The sequence below is a fragment of the Salmo salar genome, chromosome 26, assembly GCF_965601325.2.
Source record: "Salmo salar chromosome 26, fSalSal1, whole genome shotgun sequence".
NCBI lineage: Eukaryota > Metazoa > Chordata > Actinopteri > Salmoniformes > Salmonidae > Salmo > Salmo salar.
Window position 1 is genome coordinate 3,550,477 of NC_138316.1, and position 26,678 is coordinate 3,577,154.

The following is a 26,678-nucleotide window of genomic DNA, read 5'->3' on the forward strand; positions in this document are numbered from 1 at the left end:
TATAAGTTTCAAATGAACCAGCTAAACTTAGTCTTTTGACAAAGATGATCCATGTGACACTAGATAGGCACTTCAATGGGTGCAGTTTAGTGGTGAAATGAAGGGAACTGTAAGTGATGAAGAAAAGTAAATAAAAAAGCCAAGCCCAGGGTCCTACCTCCTCAATCTCCTTGGTAGAGGCATGGCAGGGAAAATGCAGAAATTAAAGAGGCTGAAAATGTTTTGTTCTTAAAATAATTCAAACATGAACCCACTGTTGCCAAACACAGGTGAACTATAGAGGAACGGCATTCCACTGATCAAAGCAAACGGTTAGTAGGGCAGTAGCTGTTACAAGAGTCACCCTGGTTAGCATGCAATGCCCAAGACAGAAAGGGGAGATATTCAACTTAAAAAACAACCCCTCTGTGAATATCTCCAGTAGCATGCGTCATGACAAAAACGCCTGGATTAACCACCACCCCCGAATCTTACTGTCCTTAGTGTAATACTTATTGACCAGAGGGGGCAGTGTGGTTCAAGATTTGGTAAATTAGTAAGTACATGGATAATACAAAAATCTGTGTTTTATTGTCACATACACAGGATAGGTGCAGTGAAATGTGTTGTTTTACAGGATCAGCCAAAGTAGCAGGGCACCCCTGGAGCAAATTATGGTTAAGTGCCTTGCTCAAGGGCACAGACAGATTTTTCACCTTGTCTGTTATAAACATCCTAAGCAAAGTATTTCTTAGGTTTCTCATACTTAATGCAAACATTTACTTATGTTTAAAATAAAGTGTAAAGTATGTGCCTACAATTCAGAAGCGTTTTAACAATTGAATCGATGGCAATACACATAGGGAGAAGTAGCAGGAGAGGAAAAGTAGAGAAAAAATGGTGTTCTCATAAAGCTAATGACATTTAAGTTGAGTAGCGGAACATGTAATGATGGCCTAATTGTAAGCAATGTCAAATATGATCATATTCAAATTAGGTAACGCTAATCATTTGTGACCCTTTAACCAGTTTTCCCAAGCTGATGCCCAAATAACAGATGTAGAGATGAATGCCAAAATAAACTCAAGTAATTGTTTTACCAAAACAACCGACACCCTAAGGTTGGCTTGCTATTCCAAATCAAGGAGAGCAACTGGAGTTAACATGCTCCATTCAAGTTTAACACCCCTTCAGGAGTACCTGAACTTCCAGTCAGTAATGGAATGTGAAATAAAGCTTTAGAGGTGAATTTAATTAAGCTTATGTTTTGGGTTAGACTCCGCTTGATTGAGTAGCATCCAGATACTATTCTCAATACCATTTTAATGTTGTCAATGTGAAAACTAACTTCTTGAATACATTTTGTAACTAACTGCAACAACGTCAAAGATTTTACTGAGTTACAGTTCAAATAAATTCATTAGGTCCTAATCTATGGATTTCACATGACTGGAATACAGATATGCATCTGTTGGTCACAGATACCTTTAAAAAATAAAATAAAAATAAAAGTAGGGGCATGGCTCAGAAAACCAGTCAGTATCTTGTGTGACCACCATTTGCCTCATGAGGGCGATACATCTCCTTTGCATAGACTTGATCAGGCTGATGATTGTGGCCTGTGGAATGGTGTCCCACTCCTCTTCAATGGCTGTGCGAAGTTGATGGATAATGGCGGGAACTGGAACATGCTGTCGTACACGTCGATCCAGAGCATCCCAAACATGCTCAATGGGTGACATGGCTGGTGAGTATGCAGGCCATGGAAGAACTGGGACATTTTCAGCTTCCAGGAATAGTGTACAGATCCTTGTGACATGGGGCGAAGCATTATCATGCTGAAACATGAAGTGATGACGGCGGATGAATGGCACGGCAATGGACCTCAGAATCTCATTCACGGTATCTCTTCAAACTGCCATCGATAAAACGCAATTGTGTTCGTTGTCTGTAGCTTATGCCTGCCCATACCATAACCCCACCATGTAGCACTCTGTTCACAAAGTTGACATTAGCAAACCGCTCGCCCACAGGACGCCGGTACAGTTGAAACTGGGATTCATCCGTGAAGAACACACTTGTCCAGCTTGCCTGAGGCCATCAAAAGGTGAGCATTTGCCCAATGAAGTCAGCAATGATGCCGAACTGTAGTCAGGTCAAGACCCTGGTGAGGACAATGAGCACGCAGATGAGTTTCCCCGAGATGGTTTCTGACAGTTTGTGCAGAAATTCTTTGGTTTTGCAATCCGAAAGTGTCACCAGCTGTCTGGGTGACTGGTCTCAGATGATCCCGCAGGTGAAGAAGCCAGATGTGGAGGTCCTGGGCTGGCGTGGTTACACATGGTCTGCGGATGTGAGGCCAGTTGGATGTACTGCCATATTCTCGAAAACGATGTTGGAGGCAGCTTATGGTAGAGAAATTAACATGGTAGAGAAATTCAATTCTCTGGCAACAGCTCTAGTGGACATTCCTGTAGTCAGCATGCCAATTGCACGATCCTTCAAAACAAATCTGTGGCATTGTGTTGTGTGACAAAACGGCACATTTTAGAGTGGCCCTTTATTGTCCCCTGCACAAGGTGCACCTGTACAATGATCATGATGTTTAATCAGCTTCTTGATATGCCACACCTGTCAGGTGGATGATTATTGGCAAAAGAGGAATGCTCACTAACAGGGATGTAAACAAATTTGTGCAAACAATTTGAGAGAAATAAGCTTTTTGTGCGTATGGAACATTTCTGGGATCTTTTATTTCAGCTCATGAAACATGGGGGCAACACTTTACATGTTGCGTTTATGTTTTTGTTCTGGGTGTCCTGCCACTATATAGCTGCCCTCCCTTGCAATTCTATCCAGCCTATTTGAGCACACGTATCATTAAAACGTCTGTTTGCTTGTTAGTGAGGTGCCCTTTTCTCTTACCTCTTTAATTTCGTCCTGAGCCTGCTGTAGCTTGTCAGGCTTGTTTGCGAACTGGAGTTTGGCCTCAGCCTCACGCTTCTTCTGCAGCAAGAGCTGGGTGTCCTGCCACTTGGACCAAGTCTTCATCCGGTGGTCAAATACACCCTACGAAGCATACGTTTAGGTTCACTGCTAACCTCACATTAAATGGAATCGAAATGGGAATGTGCCTTTATTACAACAGCCAAGACAAAATGTTGAAAAGCAGAATTAGGGCCTGCAACAAGGTTTATAGTAGTAGAAGGCTGGTGTGTAAGTTATTTTACTCTAGGTGAAATTCAACAACAAAAAACATTGGAAATGTATCGCAGATAATGAAGCCTTGGTAAGGGTATACATTCATAGGACTGTGCTAGGTGTCCAACGATCAAAAAAGGAAGGTGTTACGCACTTCCTAAACTTGAGAATATCAGTATGGGCAAAAAAAATAATACAGATAAAATAAATGTGAGGCCCACACGGAATATATCTGTTCCCCAGTGCTTTATTCCAGCACAGTGGTACAGGTCTCCAGTGAATACCTTGACTGCAGTGATGAGACGTACATAGTCCCCAAGCAGCTCGGAGAACAGGTAGAAATCAGCGTAAGCCTGGTCCTGGTGCAGCTGGTCAATCTTCTCCTCCACCTCGGCCAACTGCGACAGGGCCCGCGACAGAGCTGTGTGGTCCTCGGAATTCCCCAGCATGGCTGCCGACTTGGCGAAGGATGCCGTGTTTACCGAAAGCTCTGAAGATGAGGAGAGAATAGAAAGGAAGAGAAAGTGATCATGACATTGTTTAGAAAGAGAACAGGTTCATAAGAATTGCAAAGTGATCCAATTTAAATGGTTCACAAAAAATGTGCAAGACAATTAAAAAAGGTCCAATGCAGCTGTTTTTATCTCAATATCAAATAATTTCTGGCTAACTATGAAGTACCTTACGGTGATTGATTTAATTTAAAACAATCAAATATAAAGAAAAACAGCTTCTTAGCAAAGAGCAATTTCTCAAGCAAGAATTTCGGTAGGACTGTCTGGGAGTGGTCTGAGTGGGGAAGGGAAAACGGAAAACTAGCTGTTATTGGCAGAGAGGTTTGGAACTCGCTTTCTTGTTGGTCTATTAACTGGTAACTCCACCAGGCAGGCCAAAACTCCACCCCGCCAAAACAGACTGAAATTTCAGGCAGTCTTTTCAAACAGTTCTTACACTAAAACGGGTATTATCAAACTTCAAAAAATGTACAGTATCATTCTAACCTCAGTGTGGAAATATACAGTATATAAAACACCCAATATCACGTTTTTGACTGCACTGGGCCTTTAACAAAATAAAAACATTGTTCAATCGAGAATTGTATTACACATGGAAATTGTTTGATAATTGTAACACCAGACATTGTCCAGAATTAGACAGCACACGATATACCCCCCCCTTCTAACCCCCCCCTTAAAAGATTTAGATGTACTATTGTAAAGTGGTTGTTCCACTGGATATTATAGGTGAATGCACCAATTTGTAAGTCGCTCTGGATAAGAGCGTCTGCTAAATGACTAAAATGTAAAATGTAAATGTATATACAGTTGAAGTCGGAAGTTTACATAAACTTAGGTTGAAGTCATTAAAACTTGTTTTTCAACCACTCCACAAATTTCTTGTTAACAAACTATAGTTTTGGCAAGTCGGTTAGGACATCTACTTTGTGCATGACACAAGTAATTTTTCCAACAATTGTTTACAGACAGATTATTTCACTGCATCACAATTCCAGTGGGTCAGAAGTTTACATACACTAAGTTGACTGCGCTTTTAAACAGCTTGGAGAATTCCAGAAAATGATGTCATGGCTTTAGAAGCTTCTTATAGGCTAATTGACATAATTTGAGTCAATTGGAGGTGTACCTGTGGCTGTATTTCAAGGCCTACCTTCAAACTCAGTGCCTCTTTGCTTGACATCATGGGAAAATCTAGACCTCAGAAAAAAATTGTAGACCTCCACAAGTCTGGCTCATCATTGGGAGCAATTTACAAACGCCTGAAGGTACCACATTAATCTGTACAAACAATAGTATCTATATCCACAGTAAAACAAGTCCTATATTGACATAACCTGAAAGGCCACTCAGCAAGGAAGAAGCCACTGCTCCAAAACCGCCATAAAAAAGCCAAACTACGGTTTGCAACTGCACATGGGGACAAAGAGCATAGTTTTTGGAGAAATGTTCTCTGGTCTGATGAAACAAAAATAGAACTGTTTGGCCATAATGACCATCGTTACGTTTGGAGGAAAAAGGGGGAGGCTTGCAAGCCGAAGAACACCATCCCAACCATGAAGCACAGGGGTGGCAGCATCATGTTGTGGGAGTGCTTTGCTGCAGGAGGGACTGGTGCACTTCACAAAATAGATGGGTGCATGAGGAAGGAAAATTATGTGGATATATTGATGCAACATCCCAAGACATCAGTCAGGAAGTTAAAGCTTGGTCACAAATGGGTCTTCCAAATGGACAATGACCCCAAGCATACTTCCAAAGTTGTGGCAAAATGGCTTAAGGACAACAAAGTATTGGACTGGTCATCACAAAGCCCTGACCTCAATCCTATAGAACATTTGTGGGCAGAACTGAAAAAGCGTATTCGAGCAAGGAGGCCTACAAACCTGACTCAGTTACACCAGCTCTGGACGAATGGGCCAAAATTCACCCAACTTATTGTGGGAAGCTTGTGGAAGGCTACCGGAAATGTTTGACCCAAGTTAAACAATTTGAAGGGTGTGCTACCAAATACTAATTGAGTGTATGTAAACTTCTGACCCACTGAGAATGTGATGAAAGAAATAAAAGCTGAAATAAATCATTCTCTCTACTATTATTCTGACATTTCACATTCTTAAAATAAAGTGGTGATCCTAACTGACCTAAGACAGGGAATTTTTACTAGAATTAAATGTCAGGAATTGTGAAAAACTGAGTTTAAATGTATTTGGCTAAGGTCTATGTAAACTTCCGACTTCAAACTGTAGTATATTAAATATACATTATAGGAAGAATTTTACTGTCAGTTTGTGAAAAAGCACTACACGCGGTGCAATCAAGTTTTGAAGTAATTGCAGAGTTGCAGATATTTTACGCACTGCTTGTAAATTTAAAGAGCAGAATGTGGTCTTATATGTCTAGAGTATGTCTCTAAACTGGGGCTCAGGGTCAGGACTCATGGGAGGATTACCTTTCCGGTGGCAGACCAGACACTCCACACTAGCATGCAGTTTTCTGAGTTGCAAGTCGAGGTTCTCAAACTGCTGGTGCTTCTCCTCAAACCACTGTTGACATTCACAGAAATAAAGTCAAGCTGAACAATAATACAGTTTCTCCACATAATTAAATTATAATAGTATGAATAAGTAATGATGGTAACTAGCAAGTATGTATGTTTTCAAAACATTTGCAATTATTGATTAATAAATACATTGATTAATAAATAAATTAACTAAATAATTATTAAATTATTTTTTACATACTGAGTTACCCTGTGCGAGATGCTAGGTTTACATTCAACACATTGACGGTGTAAGACAGGCCCCATATACACAAGCTTTCCATTGCCAAAAATGCTTTTACAGTTTACATTTGAATGACAAGTGTATCAAAATAAAGGCAGTAAATAAATTGCAATGGAGTGGAAAATAAATATAATATTCCCAGTAAGGAAGAAAAGGACCACCTCCGAGCAGCACCAGGCTTGTGCCTCTACTTCTTTTCACTCACACAATCTTAGAATTCAAGTGGAAAGCCTCATTAATTCGTCTCATTATTCAAGTCCAAAAATCAGCCCTTACCGCATCCGATTCATTCATCTTGATTGTCATTTTGTTGACAGCGTCGGCAGCTTTGTTTACCATCCTCAATATTCCGGCCCCACTCAGCGCCTGGGTGCTAACCGCTCTCGGCAGCTGGGATAAAATGACAAATAAGTGCAAACAAACCGGTTAACAGGCTAGGGCTCCGACCCAATCCCAGAGGGAGCCCCGCGCCAGGAGCTGTGTGGGGTTTTCTCCACTCCCATACATTTCAATGTTGTTAGAATCTAATTTAATCCATTTACTGGGAAAACTCTCAGAGGAACAATGGGCAAAAATAGGTTTCAATTGCTTTCAGCCATTTATCCTTCTTTTCTACAGTGGCATTTCATTACAACTGGATTAATACAGTAATTTCATGGGAACATATTGCTGTGACACTGGCCATTTTCAAAACAAAGGTCACATATGTTCTTGAGCTTATCACAAACTATTTTCAGAAGTTGGCTTTATTTAAAAGATAGTGAAATAGGAGAAAAAAATGACCACAAAATAACAACAAAAAATTTGCTTTATTTAATTCATTCTCAAATTGGGTGTTGTTCAATTGGGTGTCGTACACAGATTGAGATTAAACGCTACCTCTGAACTCTCCAGGAACATCATGACATCTGGATCCTTCAGCAGGATGGGATGTTTCACTGTTCTCATCAGATACCTATTGAGCACAAAAGAAAAGGTTACATTGTGTATATAAATCATTACCATGCTCAGTGCAGAGGTAACAATTCATGAAAAAATATTAAATACGGTAGGGCTAGGAATTGCCAGGGACCTCACAATACCATATCACCATACTTGGTCCTGTGTGGCTCAGTTGGTAGAGCATTGTGCTTGCAACACTAGGGTTGTGGGTTCATTTCCCACGGGAGACCAGTATGAAAAAATACAAAAATGTATGCACCTCACTACAGTACGTCGCTCTGGATAAGAGCGACTGCTAAACTACATGAATGTAAATGTACTTAGGTGCCAACACGATATGTATTTTGATTCTCACAATTCTATATGTATTGCAATTTGATGTTCCAAACAGATTGCTCTCTATGTCTGCTGCAGAGAGACGAAAGCACATGAGAAAATTCGTTTTGATCCTTCATGGCAATAAAAAAAAAGTGCTTAAAACATGGCTCACCATTTAAAAAGGAAGATGGAGAACAAGCTATCTATAGGATAAAAAACACCAGAGTTTTGGCGCAGGTACAGCAGAATGGTGTTAGCTAACGTTACCTAGCAAAAATAAATACATAGTTTTTATTTTTTTACAAAATCGGTACGTGGAGACAAAATATCAATATAATAGCATCCAAATTAATATTGCGATATGGAACTATCACTCAGATAAAATATAAAAAATGTTGGGCTTTGGCCACACACACACACACACACACACACACACACACACACACACACACACACACACACACACACACACACACACACACACACACACACACACACACACACACACACACACACACACACACACACACACACACACACACACACACACACACACACACACACACACACACACACACACAGTTGAAGTCGGAAGTTTACATACACCTTAGCCAAATACATTTAAACTCAGTTTTTAACAATTCCTGACATGTAATCCAAGTAAGAATTCCCTGTCTTAGATCAGTTAGGATCACCACTTTACTTTAAGAATGTGAAATGTCAGAATAATACTAGAGGGAATTATTTATTTCAGCTTTTATTTATTTCATCACATTCCCAGTGGGTCAGAAATGTACATACACTCAATTAGTATTTGGTAGCGTTGCCTTTAAAATTGTTTAAAATTGGGTCAAACATTTCGGGGAGCCTTCCACAAGCTTCCCACTATAAGTTGGGTGAATTTTGTCCCATTCCTCCTGACAGAGCTGGTGTAACCGAGTCAGGTTTGTAGGCCTCCTTGCTCACACACGCCTTTTCAGTTCTGCCCACACATTTTCTATGGGATTGACGTCAGGGCTTTGTGATGGCCACTTCAATACTTTGACTTTGTTGTCCATTTTGCCACAACTTTGGAAGTATGCTTGGGGTCATTGTCCATTTGGAAGACTCATTTGCAACCAAGCTTTAACTTCCTGTCTGATGTCTTGAGATGTTGCTTCAATATATCCACATCATTTTCCTCCCTCATGATGCCATCTATTTTGTGAAGTGCAGTAGTCTCTCCTGCAGCAAAGCACCCCCACAACATGATGCTGCCACCCCCGTGCTTCACGGTTGGGATGGTGTTCTCCCCCTTTTTCCTCCTAACATAACGATGGTCATTATGACCAAACAGTTCCATTTTTGTTTCATCAGACCAGAGGACACTTCTCCAAAAAGTACGATCTTTGTCCCCAAGTGCAGTTGCAAACCGTAGTCTGGCTTTTTTATGGAGGTTTTGGAGCAGTGACTTCTTCCTTGCTGAGCGGCCTTTTTAGGTTATGTCGATATAGGACTCGTTTTACTGTGGATATAGATACTTTGTACCTGTTTCCTCCAGCATCTTCACAAGGTCCTTTGCTGTTGTTCTGGGATTGATTTGCACTTTTCGCACCAAAGTACGTTCATCTCTAGGAGACAGAACGCGTCTCCTTCCTGAGCAGGATGACGGCTGCGTGGTCCCATGATGTTAATACTTGCATACTATTGTTTGTACAGATGAACGTGGTACCTTCAGGCATTTGGAAATTGCTCCCAAGGATGAACCAGACTTGTGGAGGTCTACCATTTATTTTCTGAGGTCTTGGCTGATATATTTAGATTTTCCCATGATGTCAAGCAAAGAGGGACTGAGTTTGAAGGTAGGCCTTGAACTACATCCACAGGTACACCTCCAATTGAGTCAAATGATGTCAATTAGCCTATCAGAATCTTCTAAAGCCATGACATAATTTTTTCTGGAATTTTCCAAGCTGTTTAAAGGCACAGTCAACTTAGTATATGTAAACTTCTGACCCACTGGAATTGTAATGCAGTGAATTATAAGTTAAATAATCTGTCTGTAAACAATTGTTGGAAAAATTACTTATGTCATGCACAAAGTAGATGTCCTAACCGACTTGCCAAAACTATAGTTTGTTAACAAGAAATTTGTGGAGTGGTTGAAAAACGAGTTTTAATGACTCCAACCTGAGTGTATGTAAACTTCCGACTTCAACTGTATATATCATCCGCCCATTGACTGACGTGAAGGTCAGTGTTTACAAGTGGGCAGGGTGTCAGCTTTATACACCTCACTGTTAAAGAACCTAATCCTGAAGGCCAAAACAATTAATTTGAAGTAAGTTATTTTAATGCATATATATTAACATAACTTATTTTACAATTTAAATTAATTGTTTTGGCCATCAGGATTCAGTTCTTTAACAGTGAGGTGTATAAATCTGACACCCTGTCCACTTGTAAACGCTGACCTTCATTTTAGTCAATGGGCAGATGATAAAAAGGGCAGAGAAATGTCAGGGCCTCACTTAAGGTAAATTTTTATTCGATTCATCAGAATGGGCTAAAACCAGGGATGGGGCAGCAGTAGTCATCCTCGGGCTCAACACTGAAAATGTTGGACAGCTCTGTCCAGAGAATACGGTGTGAAGCTCGGGAGGAAAGCACCATCTACCCCCCCCCCCCCCCCATTCGTGTGTTGACAGCCTCGAATCCCTGGAGCGCTGTGATAATTATTTACCTAATATTTCTAGGTTAACCTTTCAAGCCACAAAAGACCAGAACAAGAATGCTCTTTAGACTGAAGGGGTTTTTCACGTAAACGTTTTGTGTAAGACATGAGAGCTGTCTCGTCTGACAAGTAGGGCATTAAATGAGCTGCGTGGCGAGGATCATTCTCTGTTGGAGGACAGGAGTGGATGTATGTCATAACGATCGCCAAAACAAATGAAACAGAAGAATAATGATTTGATGTAATGGTTACATGTTTGCAGTAGGTCTGAAGTACTGAAAAACTACTGATTTTGAGAAGGGTTTCTTGTATGTTCATAGATACCTTTCTAAGGCTGATCTTCTCTTCTCGACAAATTCTGCAGAAGACAAATCCTCTTTCCCAACTTTGACCTTAGTCATTCCTGTAGATGAAGACATACAAATGTTTACACACAGTCATTCATGTAGATGAACAATGTTGCCCAGGCAAAATGACTGCCCTCTTTCCACACTACCGTAGGAAATATCAGCTCTGCTGTTTTGCTACCACAAGACATGACATGCATGACTAAACTAGCTGATGCAACAACAATAATACCGTCTTCAATTCAATTCACATCCATGCAGATTTCACTCACCCACAATGCTTTTCTCTGGAGCAGGAGGGACTATGTATCCTATATGCAGGTACTTGGAGGCTAGTTTGCTGTGCAAGCCTAGAAAGTCACTAAACCTCCTCCTTACAGTGGTTTCATTCTTGCTGAAAATGGTCATAGAGGTCTAGAAGAAGGAGGAAGAAGACGACAACAAGGCAAGAGTGGAAAACGTCATTAACAGGTTTAGACATTTTTGCACATTTATTAAAAAAAAGAAACGGAAATATTACATTTACATAGGTATTCAGACCCTTTACTCAGTACTTCGTTGAAGCACCTTTGGCAGCGATTACAGCATCAAGTCTTTTTTGGCATGACGCTACAAGCTTGGCACACTTGTATTTGGGGAGTTTGTCCCATTGTTCTCTGCAGATCCTCTCGAGCTGCCAGGTTGGATGGGGAGCATTGCTGCACAACTATTTTCAGGTCTCTCCAGTGATGTTTGATTGGGTTCAAGTCCGGGCTCGGGCTGACACACTCAAGGACATTCAGAGACTTGTCCTGAAGCCACTACAGAGTTGTCTTGGCTGTGTGCTTAGGGTCGTTGTCCTGTTGGAAGGTGAACCTTTGCCTCAGTCTGAGGTCATGAGCACTCTGGAGCAGGTTTTCATCAAAGATCTCCCTGTACTTTTCTCTGTTCATCTTTGCCTCGATCCTGACTAGTTTCCCAGTCCCTGCTGCTGAAAAACATCCCCACAGCATGACGCTGCCACCACCATGCTTCATCGTAGGGATGGTGCCAGGTTTCCTCCAGACGTGACGCTTGGCATTCAGGCCAAAGAGTTCAATCTTGGTTTCATTAAACCAGAGAATCTTGTTTCTCATGATTCTCTGGTTTGCCTTTTGGCAAACTCCTAGCGTGCTGTCATGTGTCTTTTACTGAGGAGTGGCTTCCGTCTGGCCACTACCATAAAGGCCTGATTGGTGGCGTGCTGCAGAGATGGTTGTCCTTCTGGAAGATTCTCTCATCTCCACAGAGGAACACCAGAGCTCTGACAGAGTGACCATGGTCACCTCCCTGACCAAGGCCCTTCTTCCCAGATTGCTCAGTTTACCGGGCGGCCAGCTCAATCAAGAGTCTTAGTGGTTCCAAACTTCTTCCATTTAAGAATTATGGAGGCCACTGTGTTCTTGGGGACCTTCAATGCTGCAGAACTGTTTTGGTACCCTTCCCCAGATCTGTGACACAATCCTGTCTCAGAACTCTACGGACAATTCCTTCGACCTCATGGCTTTGTTTTTGCTCTGACATGCACTGTCAACTGTGGGACCTTATATAGACAGGTGTGTGCCTTTCCAAATCATGTGCAATCAATTGAATTTACCACAGGTGGACTCCAATCAAGTTGCAGAAACATTTCAAGGATGATCAATGGAAACAGGATGCATCGGAGCTCAATTTCGAGTCTCATAGCAAATTGTCTGAATATTTATGTAAATAAGGTATTTCTGTAAAAAAAAGAAGAAAGACTTGCAAAAATTTCTAAAAACCTGTTTTCACTTCATCAATATGGGGTATTGTGTGTAGATTGCGTATTTTTTAAATCCGTTTTAGAGTAAGGCTGTAACTTAACAAAATATGGAAAAAGTCAAGGGGTCTGAATACTTTCTGAAGGCACTGTATATTATGTCGGAAAAAGTCAGTTATCAATTCTTCTATGCTGGTTAAAAAATAACGTTTTTCATTCAATAGCTTTTGATTACACTTGTAATATCCGTGCCCATATGGAAATTCTGTAAGAGTAATATATGTTTGATGGTCCGATCACATTCTGTCTCCTATCAAAACATGTTTTATTTTTGGTGCCAGCGAGAATGACATAAGAAAGCTTGATTAATCCTCCTCCATGTATATCTCACTAGGTCAGGATATTTCAGCCTCCATATATCCACTATTTCCAATATATCCATGATTTCCTTAAGAGCATAAGGGTGATAGTTTGTAGTGTGATTTCCTTTACGGTCCATTGAGGTATTTAAAACCCTATTATAATCTCCCACCCTAACAATAGAGTCTTGTATTGCTTGTAGGCTTGATAAATTATGATATGTATTTTCAAAGAAGCGTGGATCATCATTATTAAGACCATATAGATTAATGAGCCAAATCTGTCCAAAAACATATTTAAAAAGAATCCACCCATTCATCTAATAATAAAAACTTAACACAAATATACTTATTGTACTGGTACTAAAAAAAGGGAATCACTTTGTTGTCTTGAGTCACCTCATGATACAGTTTACAAATAATAACTACAGCGATATCAAATATGGGCACTAAAACCATGCCTATTAACACTGTCAATCTATTTGTTGCCTTCTGACCTAACATACAGTATACCGCACTCAAAGTGTGGATACGAATGTGCACTACATGTGTATAATCTTAATATCAACTTCAACGGTAACTTTCCCTGGTAACTTTTTGGGGAAAGTTATCAGATTTTTGCAACCCTACTCTGAACTGGTCCCAAGTGCTTAAAAAAAAAAAAAAGAAAGTAGAATATGAAGATATTTTCCTTACCTTTGTAGTTACTTTGTATCCCATGTAAGCATTCATTCCATCCCCTTAAAGAAGAAACAAATATTAGCGCAAACCAAAGTCACGACATTGGTTTAACTATTCCCTCCTCGATACATCAGCATTGTCGCTCATTTTCTATTTGAGAGGATAATACAATGTATATCATAAGTATTCACCCCCTTGGATTTTTTCTAATTTTGTTGCGTTACAAAGTGGGATTGTTTTTTTTCCCCCCTCACTGACCTACACAAAATGCTGCATTAATGTCAGCATGAAAATAAAATTATATAAAGGTTTACAAATTAATAATATTAATAATAACTTAAATGTCTTCACCCCCTTTGTTATGGCAAGCCTAAATAAACAAAGGAGTCAGAATTTGCTTAACAAGTCACATAATGTTGCATGGACTCACTTGGTGTGCAATAATAGGGGTTAACATGATTTATTTATGACTATCCCCTCTCTGTACCCCACACTTACAGATAATTGTAAGGTCCCTCAATTGAGTAGTGTATTTCAAGAACAGATTCAATCACAAAGACGAGGGAGCTTTTCCAATGCCCTGCAAAGAAGGGCACCGATTGGCAGAAGGGTAAAAATAGAAAAGGCAGACAAGGAATATCCCTTTGAACATGGTAAATGTATTAATTTAGCTTTACATGGTGTATCAATACACCCAGTCACTATAAAGACACAGGCGTCCCTCCTAACAGAGTTGCCACAGAAGAAGGAAACCGCTCAGGGAGGCCAATGGTGATTTTAAAACAGTTACGGTGTTTAATGGCTGTGATGGGAGAAAACTGAGGATGGATCAACAACATCGTAGTTACTTCACAAAACTAACCGAAATGACAGAGTGAAAAGGAAGCCTGTAGAGAAAAAAAAAATACTCCAAAACATGCACTCTTGTTTGCAACAAGGCATTAAATGTCCTAAATGTTGTATTCTGGGAAAATCCATCACAACATTGAGTACCACTCTCTATATTTCCAACTTGACAGAGCTTGAAGAGTTAAGAAAATAATAAAAATTGGCAAATATTGCACAATCCAGGTATGCAACGCTCTCAGAGACTTAACAAAAAAGATGAACAGCTGTAATCGCTGCCAAAAGTGTTAAGTTAATAACATGTATTGACTCAGGGGAGTGAATACTTATCTAATGAAGTTAGTGTTTTATTTTTCATTAATAAAAAAAAAAGTAATAATAATAAATATTCTTCCAGTCATTGCGCTAACGCTAGTTAGGATTGGCTCACAAAACCACGTCTTACTTCCTTCATACTGAACACAGAGACATAACAATGGTATTCATGAGTTCATCTTACTCTGGGGAAATAGATAAAGGGCTTCATTGCCAAAGTCCCAAAGTATCCCTTTAATATATGAATACATTAACACGGTGTTAAACTTACCAACTTTTTCTGGATCGGACACTGCTATATGCATGTCAAAGATGTCACCACTATCATCCTCTTCAATCTACAAGGAAACAAAGTCAGAAAAATAAAATGAAAGTCACACTCTCAACCTCTCCTTGCAGTGAACCTTTTATACTACCAATGCTTTGGAGGCTAACATTGGTGGTATTAAAAGTCCACCTTGACCTTTGTGTTATGAGAATGCGCCATGGTGAAGTTTCCCCAAGGTAAAGATGTAGGATCAGCATCTCCTCCCCCAATACTAACCTTAACCATTATTTGGGAAAATCCAAAACTGGCCCAAGATCAGCGTCTAGGGCCAACTTAACCCAACTACGTACCTCATCCAGGGATCTCTCAAACATCTCGGCAGTGCCCAGGCCCATCCTGGGGGTGAGCATAGCTGTGGGGGTGACGGGGGTGATGGCCGGAGATGGACCGTCTGACAGGATGGGCTCCCTCTCTGGACTATCCAGAGAAACCTCCTCTGTTGCTTCTGAAATACAGACAAAGAATAGAGAATGATACAAACAAAACATTACACTGAGAAACACAATACAAGTGATGACTCCAAAAGGAAAGGGAAACACTTGGAGAATTATGGTATTCATGTACTGCTACGGTTTTACCTTTGAAGAGCGTAATACAAACGATTCAGAGTTAAATGGTAACTTTTTAAAAGGGATAGTTCACCCAAATTATAATTTGCAATTCTCTTGTTTCAAGTCCAAAACTTCTTACAATAACTTTATTGAGCTAAACAATACATTTTACACTTTGGGATGATTTGGACATGAAATGTGAAAAATTGTTATATTCCATTTGACACCAATCACTTTTTGACCACATACCTTTTTATTTGAACAAAACTTAACGGACAGTTGAAGTTGGAAGTTTACATACACCTTAGCCAAATACATTTACTCAGTTTTTCCACAATTCCTGACATTTAATCCTAGTAAAAATTCCCTGTCTTAGGTCAGTTAGGATCACCACTTTATTTTAAGAATGTGAAATGTCAGAATAATACATTTACATTACATTTAAGTCATTTAGCAGACGCTCTTATCCAGAGTGACTTACAAATTGGTGGATTCACCTTATGATATCCAGTGGAACAGCCACTTTACAATAGTGCATCTAAATCATTTTTTTTCGGGGGGGGGGGGGGGGGAGAGGTTAGAAGGATTACTTTATCCTATCCTAGGTATTCCTTAAAGAGGTGGGGTTTCATAGTAGAGAAAATGATTTATTTCAGCTTTTATTTCTTTCATCACATTCCCAGTGGGTCAGAAGTTTACATGCACTCAATTAGTATTTGATAGCATTGCCTTTAAATTGTTTAACTTGGGTCAAACGTTTCGGGTAGCCTTCCACAAGCTTCCCACAATAAGTTGGGTGAATTTTGGCCCATTCCTCCTGACAGAGCTGGTGTAACTGAGTCAGTTTTGTAGGCCTCCTTGCTCGCACACGCTTTTCAGTTCTGCCCACACATTTTCTATGGGATTGAGGTCAGGGATTTGTGATGGCCACTCCAATACCTTGACTTTGTTGTCCTTAAGCCATTTTGCCACAACTTTGGAAGTATGCTTGGGGTCATTGTCCAATTCGAAGACCCATTTGCGACCAAGCTTTAACATCCTGACTGATGTCTTGAGATGTTCCTCCCTCATGATGACATCTATTTTGTGAAGTGCACCAGTCCCTCCTGCAGCAAAACACAGACACAACATGATGCTGCCACCTCTGTGCTTCATGGTTGAGATGGTGTTCTTCGGCTTGCAAGCCTCCCCCTTTTTCCTCCAAACATAACAATGGTCATTATGGCCAAACAGTTATATTTTTGTTTCATTAGACCAGAGAACATTTCTCCAAAAAGTACGATCTTTGTCCCCATGTGCAGTTGCAAACCGTAGTCTGGCTTTTTTTTATGGCGGTTTTGGAGCAGTGGCTTCTTCCTTGCTGAGTGGCCTTTCAGGTTGTCGATATAAGACTCGTTTTACTGTGGCTATAGATACTTTTGTACCCGTTTCCTCCAGCATCTTCACAAGGTCCTTTGCTGTTGTTCTGGGATTGATTTGCACTTTTCGCACCAAAGTACGTTCATCTCTAGGAAACAGAACACGTCTCCTTCCTGAGCGGTATAATGGCTGCGTGTTTATAATAGCGTACTATTGTTTGTACAGATGAACGTGGTACCTTCAGGCATTTGGAAATTGCTCCCAAGGATGAACCAGACTTGTGGAGGTCTACCATTTTTTTTGCTGAGGTCTTGGCTGATTTCTGTTGATTTCCCCATGATGTCAAGCAAAGAGGCACTGAGTTTGAAGGTAGGCCTTGAAATACATTCACAGGTACACCTCCAATTGACTCAATTGATGTCAATTAGCCCATCAGAAGCTTCTAAAGCCATGACATCATTTTCTGGAATTTTCCACGCTGTTTAAAAAGGTACAGTCAACTTAGTGTATGTAAACTTCTGACCCACTGGAATTGTGATGCAGTGAATTATAAGTGAAATAATCTGTCAATAAACAATTGTTGGAAAAATTACTTGTGTCATGCACAAAGTAGATGTCCTAACCAACTTGCCAAAACTATAGTTTAACATTAAATTTGTGGAGTGGTTGAAAAACGAGTTTTAATGACTTCAACCTAAGGGTATGTAAACTTCCGAGTTCAACTGTACTTATTTGCCCATGGTAGAAAGAGACTTTTTGGACCTGAATGCCAAAACATTTAGGAGATAGCGGAGCTCAAGTTTTACCCATTTTGCATAAGTTACCATGACCATTCATGACGCTTGAGATGTAAAAAAAATATATATATATATAGAGATTTTTTTATATATAAATATAATTATTTTATCCTTTAACGTCAATTATCTAAAAACGCATAAACAAAAAAATACGACTTTTCGCATCTGTTGTAACTTCAACCCTATTTTACATAATCCGAGGTGTTTGTGACACAGCATACAATTGAATACAGGATGGGTGTCATTTGATATTATGAAAGGTATCCCACAGGGGTAGATTTTAGGTCCTGTACTTTTACTGTTTATGTAAACAATATTGGTCTCTGCAAAAAAATATAACATACACCTGTATGCAGACGCTTGGAGTGACTTTCCATCATTGTGCTAAGTTTCATGACAAAACACCAGGCGATTATGTAGTGTCATCAAATCATATCAGAAGGAAGAGAAACAACATTTCATAAAATAAATCTACCCCCCCACAAAAAGTATAATGTGCGGAAACTCTAATGGGCAGAGCTTGTAGGTCCTTATGGGAAACGTGTTGCTCATGAGGGGCTGCATATAGACTATATGACCCAAAAAAATGTGGACACCTGTAGAACATCTCATTCCAAAATCATGGGAATTAATATGGAGTTGGTCCCCCCTTCGCTGCTATAACATGCTCCAACTTTCTGGCAAGGCTTTCCACTAGATGTTGGAACATTGCTGCGGGCACTTGCTTCAACCACAAGACCATTAGTGAGATCGGGCACTGATGTTGGGTGATTAGGCCTGGCTCGCAGTCAGCGTTGCAATTCATCCCAAAGGTGTTTGAAGGGGTTGAGGTCAGGGCTCTGTGCAGGCCAGTCAAGTTCTTCCACACCGATCTCGACAACCAATTTTGTATGGACCTCGCTTTGTGCATGGGGGCATTGTCATGCTGAAACAGGAAACTGTATTTATTAGGGATCCCCATTAGCTGTGGCCAAGGCAGCAGCTACTCTTCTTGGTCAAAACACATTAAGGCACTGACATTACACATAAAACAAAAGATAAAACAGTACATCAAATAACATTGTTACACCACCACATATCTACAAAGCAAAATGTATAATACAACCACACAACAATATTACAATGTACGTGTGTGGAGAGTGCATGTGCTAGCACCCATGTGCTTATGAGTGTCTGTACCTGTGTGTCTCTCTTCACAGTCCCCGCTGTTCCATAAGGTGTATTTCTATCTGTTTTTTTAAAATCTGATGTTACTGCTCGCATCAGTTACCGGATGTGGAATAGAGGTCCATGTAGTCATGGCTCTATGTAGTATTATGCACCTCACATTGTCCATTCTGGACTTGGGGATTGTGAAGAGACCTCTGGTGGCATGTCTTGTGGGGTATGCATGGGTGTCCGAGCTGTATGCTAGTAGTTTAAACAGACAGCTCGGTGCATTCAGCTTGTCAACACTTCTTAAAGAAACAAGTAGTGATGAAGTCAATCTCTCCTCCACTTTTAGCCATGAGAGATTGACAAGCATATCATTAATGTTAACTCTCTGTGTACAGCGAGTGGCGCAGCGGTCTAAGGCACTGCATCTCATTGCTAGAAGCATCACTACAGGCCATGGTTCGATTCCAGGCTGTATCACAACCGGCCATGTTTGGGAGTCCCATAGCGGGGCGCACAATTGACCAGTGTCGTCCGGGTTAGGGTTTGGCCGTCATTGTAAATAAGAATTTGTTATTAACTGACTTCCCTAGTTTAATAAAAGTGAAATAAAAGAAAAAACATTTAAAGGCCAGCCGTGCCGCCCTGTTCTGAGCCAATTGTAATTTTCCTAAGTCCCTCTTTGTGGCACCTGACCACACGACTGAACAGTAGTCCAGCTGCGACAAAACTAGGGCCTGTAGGACCTGCCTTTTTGATAGTGTTAAGAATGCAGAGTAGCGCTTTATTATGGACAGACTTCTGTGTGATTTTATACACCTAACAGCAATGGGTGTGCTGAAATAGCCAAATCCACTCATTTGAAGGGGTGTCCACATACACAATATATACAAAAGTATGTACAAAATTACATGACTGTAGCTCAAACATGGGCAGGAGAAATGTTTGTTCAAAGTTTGGTGGGAGACAAAGTCTAATTTGCTGAAATTCTAATGGGCGGAGCTTATAGGTCATGTTGCTCATGAGGGGCTGCATATTCGTACATTTCATGACTGTAGCTCAAACAGAACAGGAGATATGCTTGTTCAAAATTCAGTTGATTACTATAGCACCCCCCTTGGGCCAATCAGTGTAAATACCGGTCCTCTATGGCAAAACGCATTATTCACCCAAGTTAAGTCAAAATCAGGCCAGCGGTGTCTGAGATATCTCGTGTGATTAATGTACGTACGAACGAAAGGAGACAGATCTAGTCATCGTGGGGGACAATTACAGACATTCTGTACAAGTCACCAGACCTGATCACAGGGATGGCTAACTCTTGAGGTCCCGTTGATTATTACAGAATTAGGTCAATCTGCATTCAATATTTTTGCAACCCGTGTATGGAATGATCTGCAGAGCTCTCTGCACCTTGATGCTCTGGTGCCTCTAGTAAAGTTAAGGTTGTTAATGGAGGACCTCGATGTTGAGGAATGTGTTTATTTCTTAGGGGGCTTTCACACACCCTTAGTTTGTTTCGTTTGGACTGCTGTGAACACCCATCTGCACTTGGGAGCGCACTAAACAACGCGCTGTGGTTTGCTCAAAAAGGGTGGTCTCGGCCCGAACGCAGACCGGACCAAACACAGAAAAAGAACCAGAGTTGCGCATTATTATTGGTTGTGCAGCATTATAACTTCTTTATAACCTTAGATCTCTGAAATATTCTGTAAGTACCAGCACATTTATGAACGCATCCGATGCAGATTAGAGGAGACGGGGCTATACAGGCTACTGATATAGGCTATTATCCTATTCACGTCGCAGTTAGAGCAGCTATTGAACTATTTACTCCTGCATGTTGTTGGAAGACAAGTGATGTTTCATGATAATCATAAATGGATTTAACTTGAGTATTTTTGTCTATTAAACAAATGACTTGCATGGACACATGTTTTTGTTTAGGAATTTTGTTCGTTTGACATTTGGCAATGTGAATCCAACCAGACCAAATGAAGAAAAATACAAATGTAACAACAAATAGTCAAACTCTGATTTGAACTATAGCTCAAAACTGTGTGAAAAAGACCTTAAATTGCTTGTAATATTGTATGCTTTTATTACACTGTGTGTTTGAATGATGTACATTTTATAAATTGTGTTCATTCAGGGATGCCTTGAAAAAGAGGCCTTGGTCTCAAATGGGACCAAAAATAAAGGTTAAATAAAATTTAAAAAATAACATTTCAGGCACATGAAACAGATAAGGACTTCTCCTTAGTGTATGGGTTGCTCAGGTGGGTGTCTAGGGTATAGGGTTGGAGACCGTTCCATCATGATAGGAGAATAAATAAATAAACTATATTTACAATTTATTTTAAAATGTATACCCCATATCTGCACAAAATGGAAAGCTCTCTCTCACAACAACTCCCATTGTTAGGGCGGAGACATGAGCATCTCGTCATTATATAGAGATCTCTGGTGTAAATGGGAAGGTGCACAGCACAGAAGGAGCGAACGAGACCAAAAAGACAACATGAGAACAAGCGGACATAAACGCTCATAAAAAACATTCTTTGCGCAAAAACCAATTTGAATTAATAAAATGAATTTGATATAGTCGCCCAGCCCTACTTCAGATTAGGGCTGTTACGGTGACCGTATTACCGCCACACCGGTGGTCACGAGTCATGATGGCAGTCAAATTCAACATTACCGTTTTGTCACGGTAATTATGCTTCTCCAAGCTCTGATGCTGCCGATTGTCATTAGTAACCTACCAAACTTGCTAAGGTTTGTATCATAACTAAAGTGGCCAAATTACTTCTTAAAACGAAGCACATTAATTAGCTTTACAATGGGTGTAGAGCCTAACTGGCACTCATACACAGCGCGTGAGTTTCAAGTTTGGGAAAGATAATTTTCAACATAGAAATGCACCTTTATAATACAAGCATTACGTGCATAATCTCATTTGTGGTCACTTTTGACAATGGTGTTTTCCTGCTAATGGAACATACGTGCTTACTGCTGTGTGCGCATTGCTGCGCTTATGTAAACAAATAGCCTAACATCATCTGTTGCATCAGCCTCATTGCTTAAAACATGTTTTTTGATGCTACTGGTTGTATTAATTTGGGATCTATCGCATCCCACAACTGTTCCAGACTATGTTGGAAATATTTATTTATCGCACAGAATAGGTCAACTTTTGTACTATGTGGGACATTAGATTGACATAGCCTAGTGCTTTTGCTAATAGAGACACTACTCATGTTTTATTCAGCTTTGTTTAATTGTATTCTTCATACTATAAAATAACGCCATGGAATTCTAAGCAAATCTTGTCTGCTAAATGAACTAGCATAGCCCACAGCCATATGGCATAGCCAGATCAGGGCCTAACATAAGGACAACTTACGCTATTCTGTTCTTCTGAAATAGAATACATTTTCTTCATATCATAATTCTTTAGACCTGTCTAAAATAAATAATGTATTTATTGAGATGGTGTAGGCTATATTACAAGGATTAATTGGACTTTTTCAAATGTATATGCTCCAAAGGCCTGCATCAGAGGCTTGTAGGCTATGCGTGGAAGCCAGGAGACGCTAAATGTGTTTATGTTCATTAACAGCCAATTACTATGAGACTGGCAGTTATTTGCATGACAATCACCGGCTGAGAAAATGTCACGAACGCCACAGCCCTACTTCAGACCACTGCAATTTAGGTGGTACATCATTGAAATGTAACTTAAATAGGAATGTTTATTCTATTATCTATATTTCAATAGGTCCCTATGGAAGACTGACAGTATAATTTAAAATAACTGATATTCCCATTCAACTCAACATTCTCTGATGTGTGGACCTCCAACCATCTTTGTTCTACTATTTGAAAGTTTGATTTTATTCTAATTTTAGTACATTTATCCAACAAAACATAACCTTGTTCCCAGGCTATTGCGCATAGGGCATATAAGCCTGGGAAATCAACGATTCAAAGTTGGCCTTAGTGGGAGTGAGTAAAGTATTTATCACCATTTAATTTTAGCGAATCACACGACTGAGGCATGAGGAGGGTTAGGGGGAAGGTGTTGTGGGAGATGATTGGTTGGGAGATGATTGGTTGGTAGATTAAAGGCAATTCCATGGAACCGTAATTTTGATGACTCTTATTTTTTTTATTTTTTTTTTACTTTAAAATGTATGCCAACCAAAATCCATTGATATGAAAATGTTAAAATCATACAACTATGCACAAAGACTACTTTTAACAACTTACACAGAAAATTTAACAAAAACACTTGAGGAACAGTGCAGATGCAAAGCTTGGTAACAGAATGACGGTTTGTGCTGTTGGTGCCATCATTCTGTTACCAAGCTTTGCAGCTGCACTGTTCAAGTAAATCTGTTTTTGTAAATGTTCTGTGTAAATTGTTAAAAGTAGTCCTTGTGCATAGCTATTTTGCATTTGCATTTATACCATGGACAAATATGTATAACAAGTTTCATTCAAATCAAAAGGGCTGTGGTCAAAAGTGATTAAAATCAAATGGAATGACCCCTAGGGGATATCCACTTGGATTGGTTTTGTGCCATAAATGCAAAAAAGTTAACATTTTAAGTGGCCAGGTAAAGAAAACCAAAAAGAATAGATTGGTGTCCTATCTTCCATAGACTGCTTACAGCAGGGGTAGGCAACCCTGGTCCTGGAGTGCCGCAGGCACTTCATGTTTTTGAAGACCAGGTGTGTTGAATTTAGGCAATCACTGAACTGCTCAATTAGCTCAGTTGGTCACGTGTGGTGCCTAGCTGGAACAAAATCCTGCGGCACTCCAGGAACAGGGTTGCCTACCCCCGGCTTAAAGGATAAGGAAACCAATAGGACATTTTGTAATTTAGGTTAACTATCCCTTAAATAATAGAGTTAAGTGAGGAGAGGCATTTAATCAGAGGTGATGGGAATACCTGCAAACAGATCCTCTGGGTCATCATCCAATGAAATGTCTTCTTGCTTAGGTCCATTTGTGCTGATGCCTTCTGCAGGCATGCTGGGTGGATCTGGAGATGAGGGTTCTGGAGACTGCAGAAAAGGACAAACGTAATAAAAATAACAGAAGCCCAAAGACCAAAAGAAATCTGATCAGTTAAGACTAATTTTATTAGGGGAACATAGGCCTAGATAAAAGGTTAAACCAATGTTAACTTAAAAACCAATGAATTTCAGTATAGGCCTATTATGTGACATGTTGGAAACAAACTAGCATATGGGCCTACAGGAACTAAGTAGAAAAAACTGAAACTATTGCATCGTCACATGTCCTCAGATGACAACATTATTTTATTGGAAAGTAACACAAAAAACACATGCCAGCTTCCAATGAAATGGGATATGTGCAGCCATACTATAAAAAGGAGGAATCATAATGGGCAGTAAAATATTGTTTTAAATTAATTTAAAGGTGCAATATGCAGAAAACACTAAATTTCCTGGTTGCTAAAATTCTAATAGTTTGCCTAATTCCAGTTTGTGATAAAAAAAAAAAGTATAATGTAGAGAATCATTGTGCCATCTAAACTGCTGTGAAATATATTTTCAATAACCAAAAATGTTATTTTCAGTTGGTGTACAAAACCGAAAGTAAAAGAAGCACACACAAGACACCGTCACAATTCAAGAACACTTTAGAGTGTACGTAAATAAAAGCTGAGCTAAGGAGAAAGGAGAGGAAGTGGGACTGATAATGGGAGGTTTCCTCCACCTACGACTCAGCACAGGATAAGAGAAACCAGGAAACTCTCCTTGGCATCAATGTTTGTTTGCTGCTGAGTTCAAAGTCCACCACAGGCAAAAAAAACAGCAGCCGCAAAGCCGTATGCCTCGATCACACAGCGTCATTGTGCAAAATGGTATGCAGCATGATCTGATCTGGATGTGTGCAGCAAAAGTTCGACATTCACAGAATGACACTGTAGGTGTAACATGTTAATGAGGCCTCGATCACACCTACAGTGTCATTGTGTTTTTGTACACCAGAAGTACATTAATTTCCAAAGGAACGCTGCATTTGCCTTGCGTTGCAGAGGCAGTTGCGGTGCATTCTGTGTAGTGCATAGGTTGGATTTATCGTACGTATGCATCAAATAGTATGCATAGATGGCTTGACGGAAAAGGTAGCAGAAGGTGAATGTTGAACTTTTGCTGCGCACACATCCAGATCATGTTGCACAATGACGCTGTAAGTGTCTTATCTGTTGGGCCTTCAGACTTCACATTCAATCAACATTTTTAGCTTTTGAAAAGTAAAAGTTACCAAACTAAGTTGGGGCAAAAACCTACCACTTCCTTGATAGTAGAAAAGATATGATGACAGAACATTAATAATTAAAAAAAATAAAAATAATAATAATAATAATAATAATAATAATAATAGTGGAGGGGAGGGGGGGGGGGGGCAGCGGTCAATGGAGACTACTCTTAACCTTAGTCCACTCCACTTAAAAGTGCAGAAAGAGGTCCCCTTAGTTAACGTGTATGCTCATCATTGTTCATTTGTTTATTGGACATTTTCAAGGACCATCTATGCAATAAACATACACCTGACTTACACCTGTAAATTCACAGCTCACAAGGGAAACGTATGACTGACACAACAGGAATGGAGAGATTATAGTCTACATTTCAGTGAGGGAGTCAACTTCTAGGATTGGGCTAGTGCACTCTCCCATAATTGGTGATATTCCAAAGAGAGATTTCTAATCGTTTGTAGAATATTAGGCTTTTAGAATGTTACAACTAAGAGCATAAGACCGTCTGTTAAATAACTAAAATGTCAAATGTAAATTGCACAGCAACAAATTCAGTTAAAGACCAAGCTAATGTTTATAGAACTCCAATTAGTGTCCCGTTGTTGGTTTATCCCATTTTAAACAAATAATATGAAATTAAAATTGTGCCACACCTGTGATTATCCCCTGATCTATTGAAAACCCGGAAACCAGTAAACAGCGCAGACGTTCTGCGTTTATCTGACGCAGGGCTGAATCTCAAGAACAAACCCCCTCCCAGTATGCGTTATTGGCCATCATCAGGATAGTGACTGGCTACAAATTATCATTCATGATAATAAACTGTAGTGGCTACTTTGTTGCATGATTTTCATTTAAAGAAACTAACCCCCGAAGTACAACCGTGTCATAAGCCTAGCAGCATCTAGCTCACAACAACGGAAGGTCGCCTGACTTACTTGTCGTCTAGTACTGTATCAATGAGCATCAAGCCCCTAGTTGCTTTCAATCGTCGGCCTCGGATCAGTCTTACCTCTAGTGTAGTGACAGTACTGACAAAAAAGCCTTCTCCATCTTCTATTTCCCTGAAGTCAGTCTGTCCTGCATCTCCCAGTGGTGGAGGTTCCATCTCCGCAGCCATCTTCCTTTAGCAATAATATCCGAGTAAGAAAACAATCGACAGAAAGGAGTCAGGAGGTTCGCGAGCTGTCATGTGACTCACAGGAACAGTTTAGTCAGAGAGGAAGAGGCGAAGCGAGAGCATTTACTCCGCCCAAAATCTGTCCGCGTAAACTATGCCCTTTTTTTATGGAGGTACACGAGTGAGTGTCGAATTACGTGCGGCTTATTTGATCGAATAGAAGTTTGTAACAGAAGACTGTTACAAATGTACTGATATAAGGAAATGTACGTGGCAGAGAAAAACGACCACGACAGTTGTACCTGTTG

The 26,678-nt window shown here is 40.0% G+C and overlaps 1 protein-coding gene across 2 annotated transcripts in view; it reads right to left on the reverse strand.

The window, feature by feature from the left end:
- Positions 1–26,495, reverse strand: part of snx2 (sorting nexin 2) — a 28,720-nt gene extending 2,225 nt beyond the window's left edge. The window contains exons 1-12 of one of the 2 annotated variants that reach the window (XM_045707929.2): positions 26,263–26,495; positions 23,910–24,024; positions 15,380–15,534; positions 15,033–15,099; positions 13,616–13,659; positions 11,074–11,215; positions 10,779–10,857; positions 7,361–7,436; positions 6,758–6,871; positions 6,148–6,241; positions 3,489–3,670; positions 2,905–3,048 (exon numbers count right to left, since the gene is read on the reverse strand). In XM_045707929.2, the coding sequence (XP_045563885.1) occupies positions 2,905–3,048; positions 3,489–3,670; positions 6,148–6,241; positions 6,758–6,871; positions 7,361–7,436; positions 10,779–10,857; positions 11,074–11,215; positions 13,616–13,659; positions 15,033–15,099; positions 15,380–15,534; positions 23,910–24,024; positions 26,263–26,370 (1,320 nt within the window). In that variant the 5' untranslated portion in view covers positions 26,371–26,495. Of the gene's footprint in view, positions 1–2,904; positions 3,049–3,464; positions 3,671–6,147; positions 6,242–6,757; positions 6,872–7,360; positions 7,437–10,778; positions 10,858–11,073; positions 11,216–13,615; positions 13,660–15,032; positions 15,100–15,379; positions 15,535–23,909; positions 24,025–26,262 lie in introns of both variants that reach the window. The other variant, NM_001140343.1, reaches the window with a different exon arrangement.
- Between the last annotated feature and the right edge of the window lie 183 nt (positions 26,496–26,678).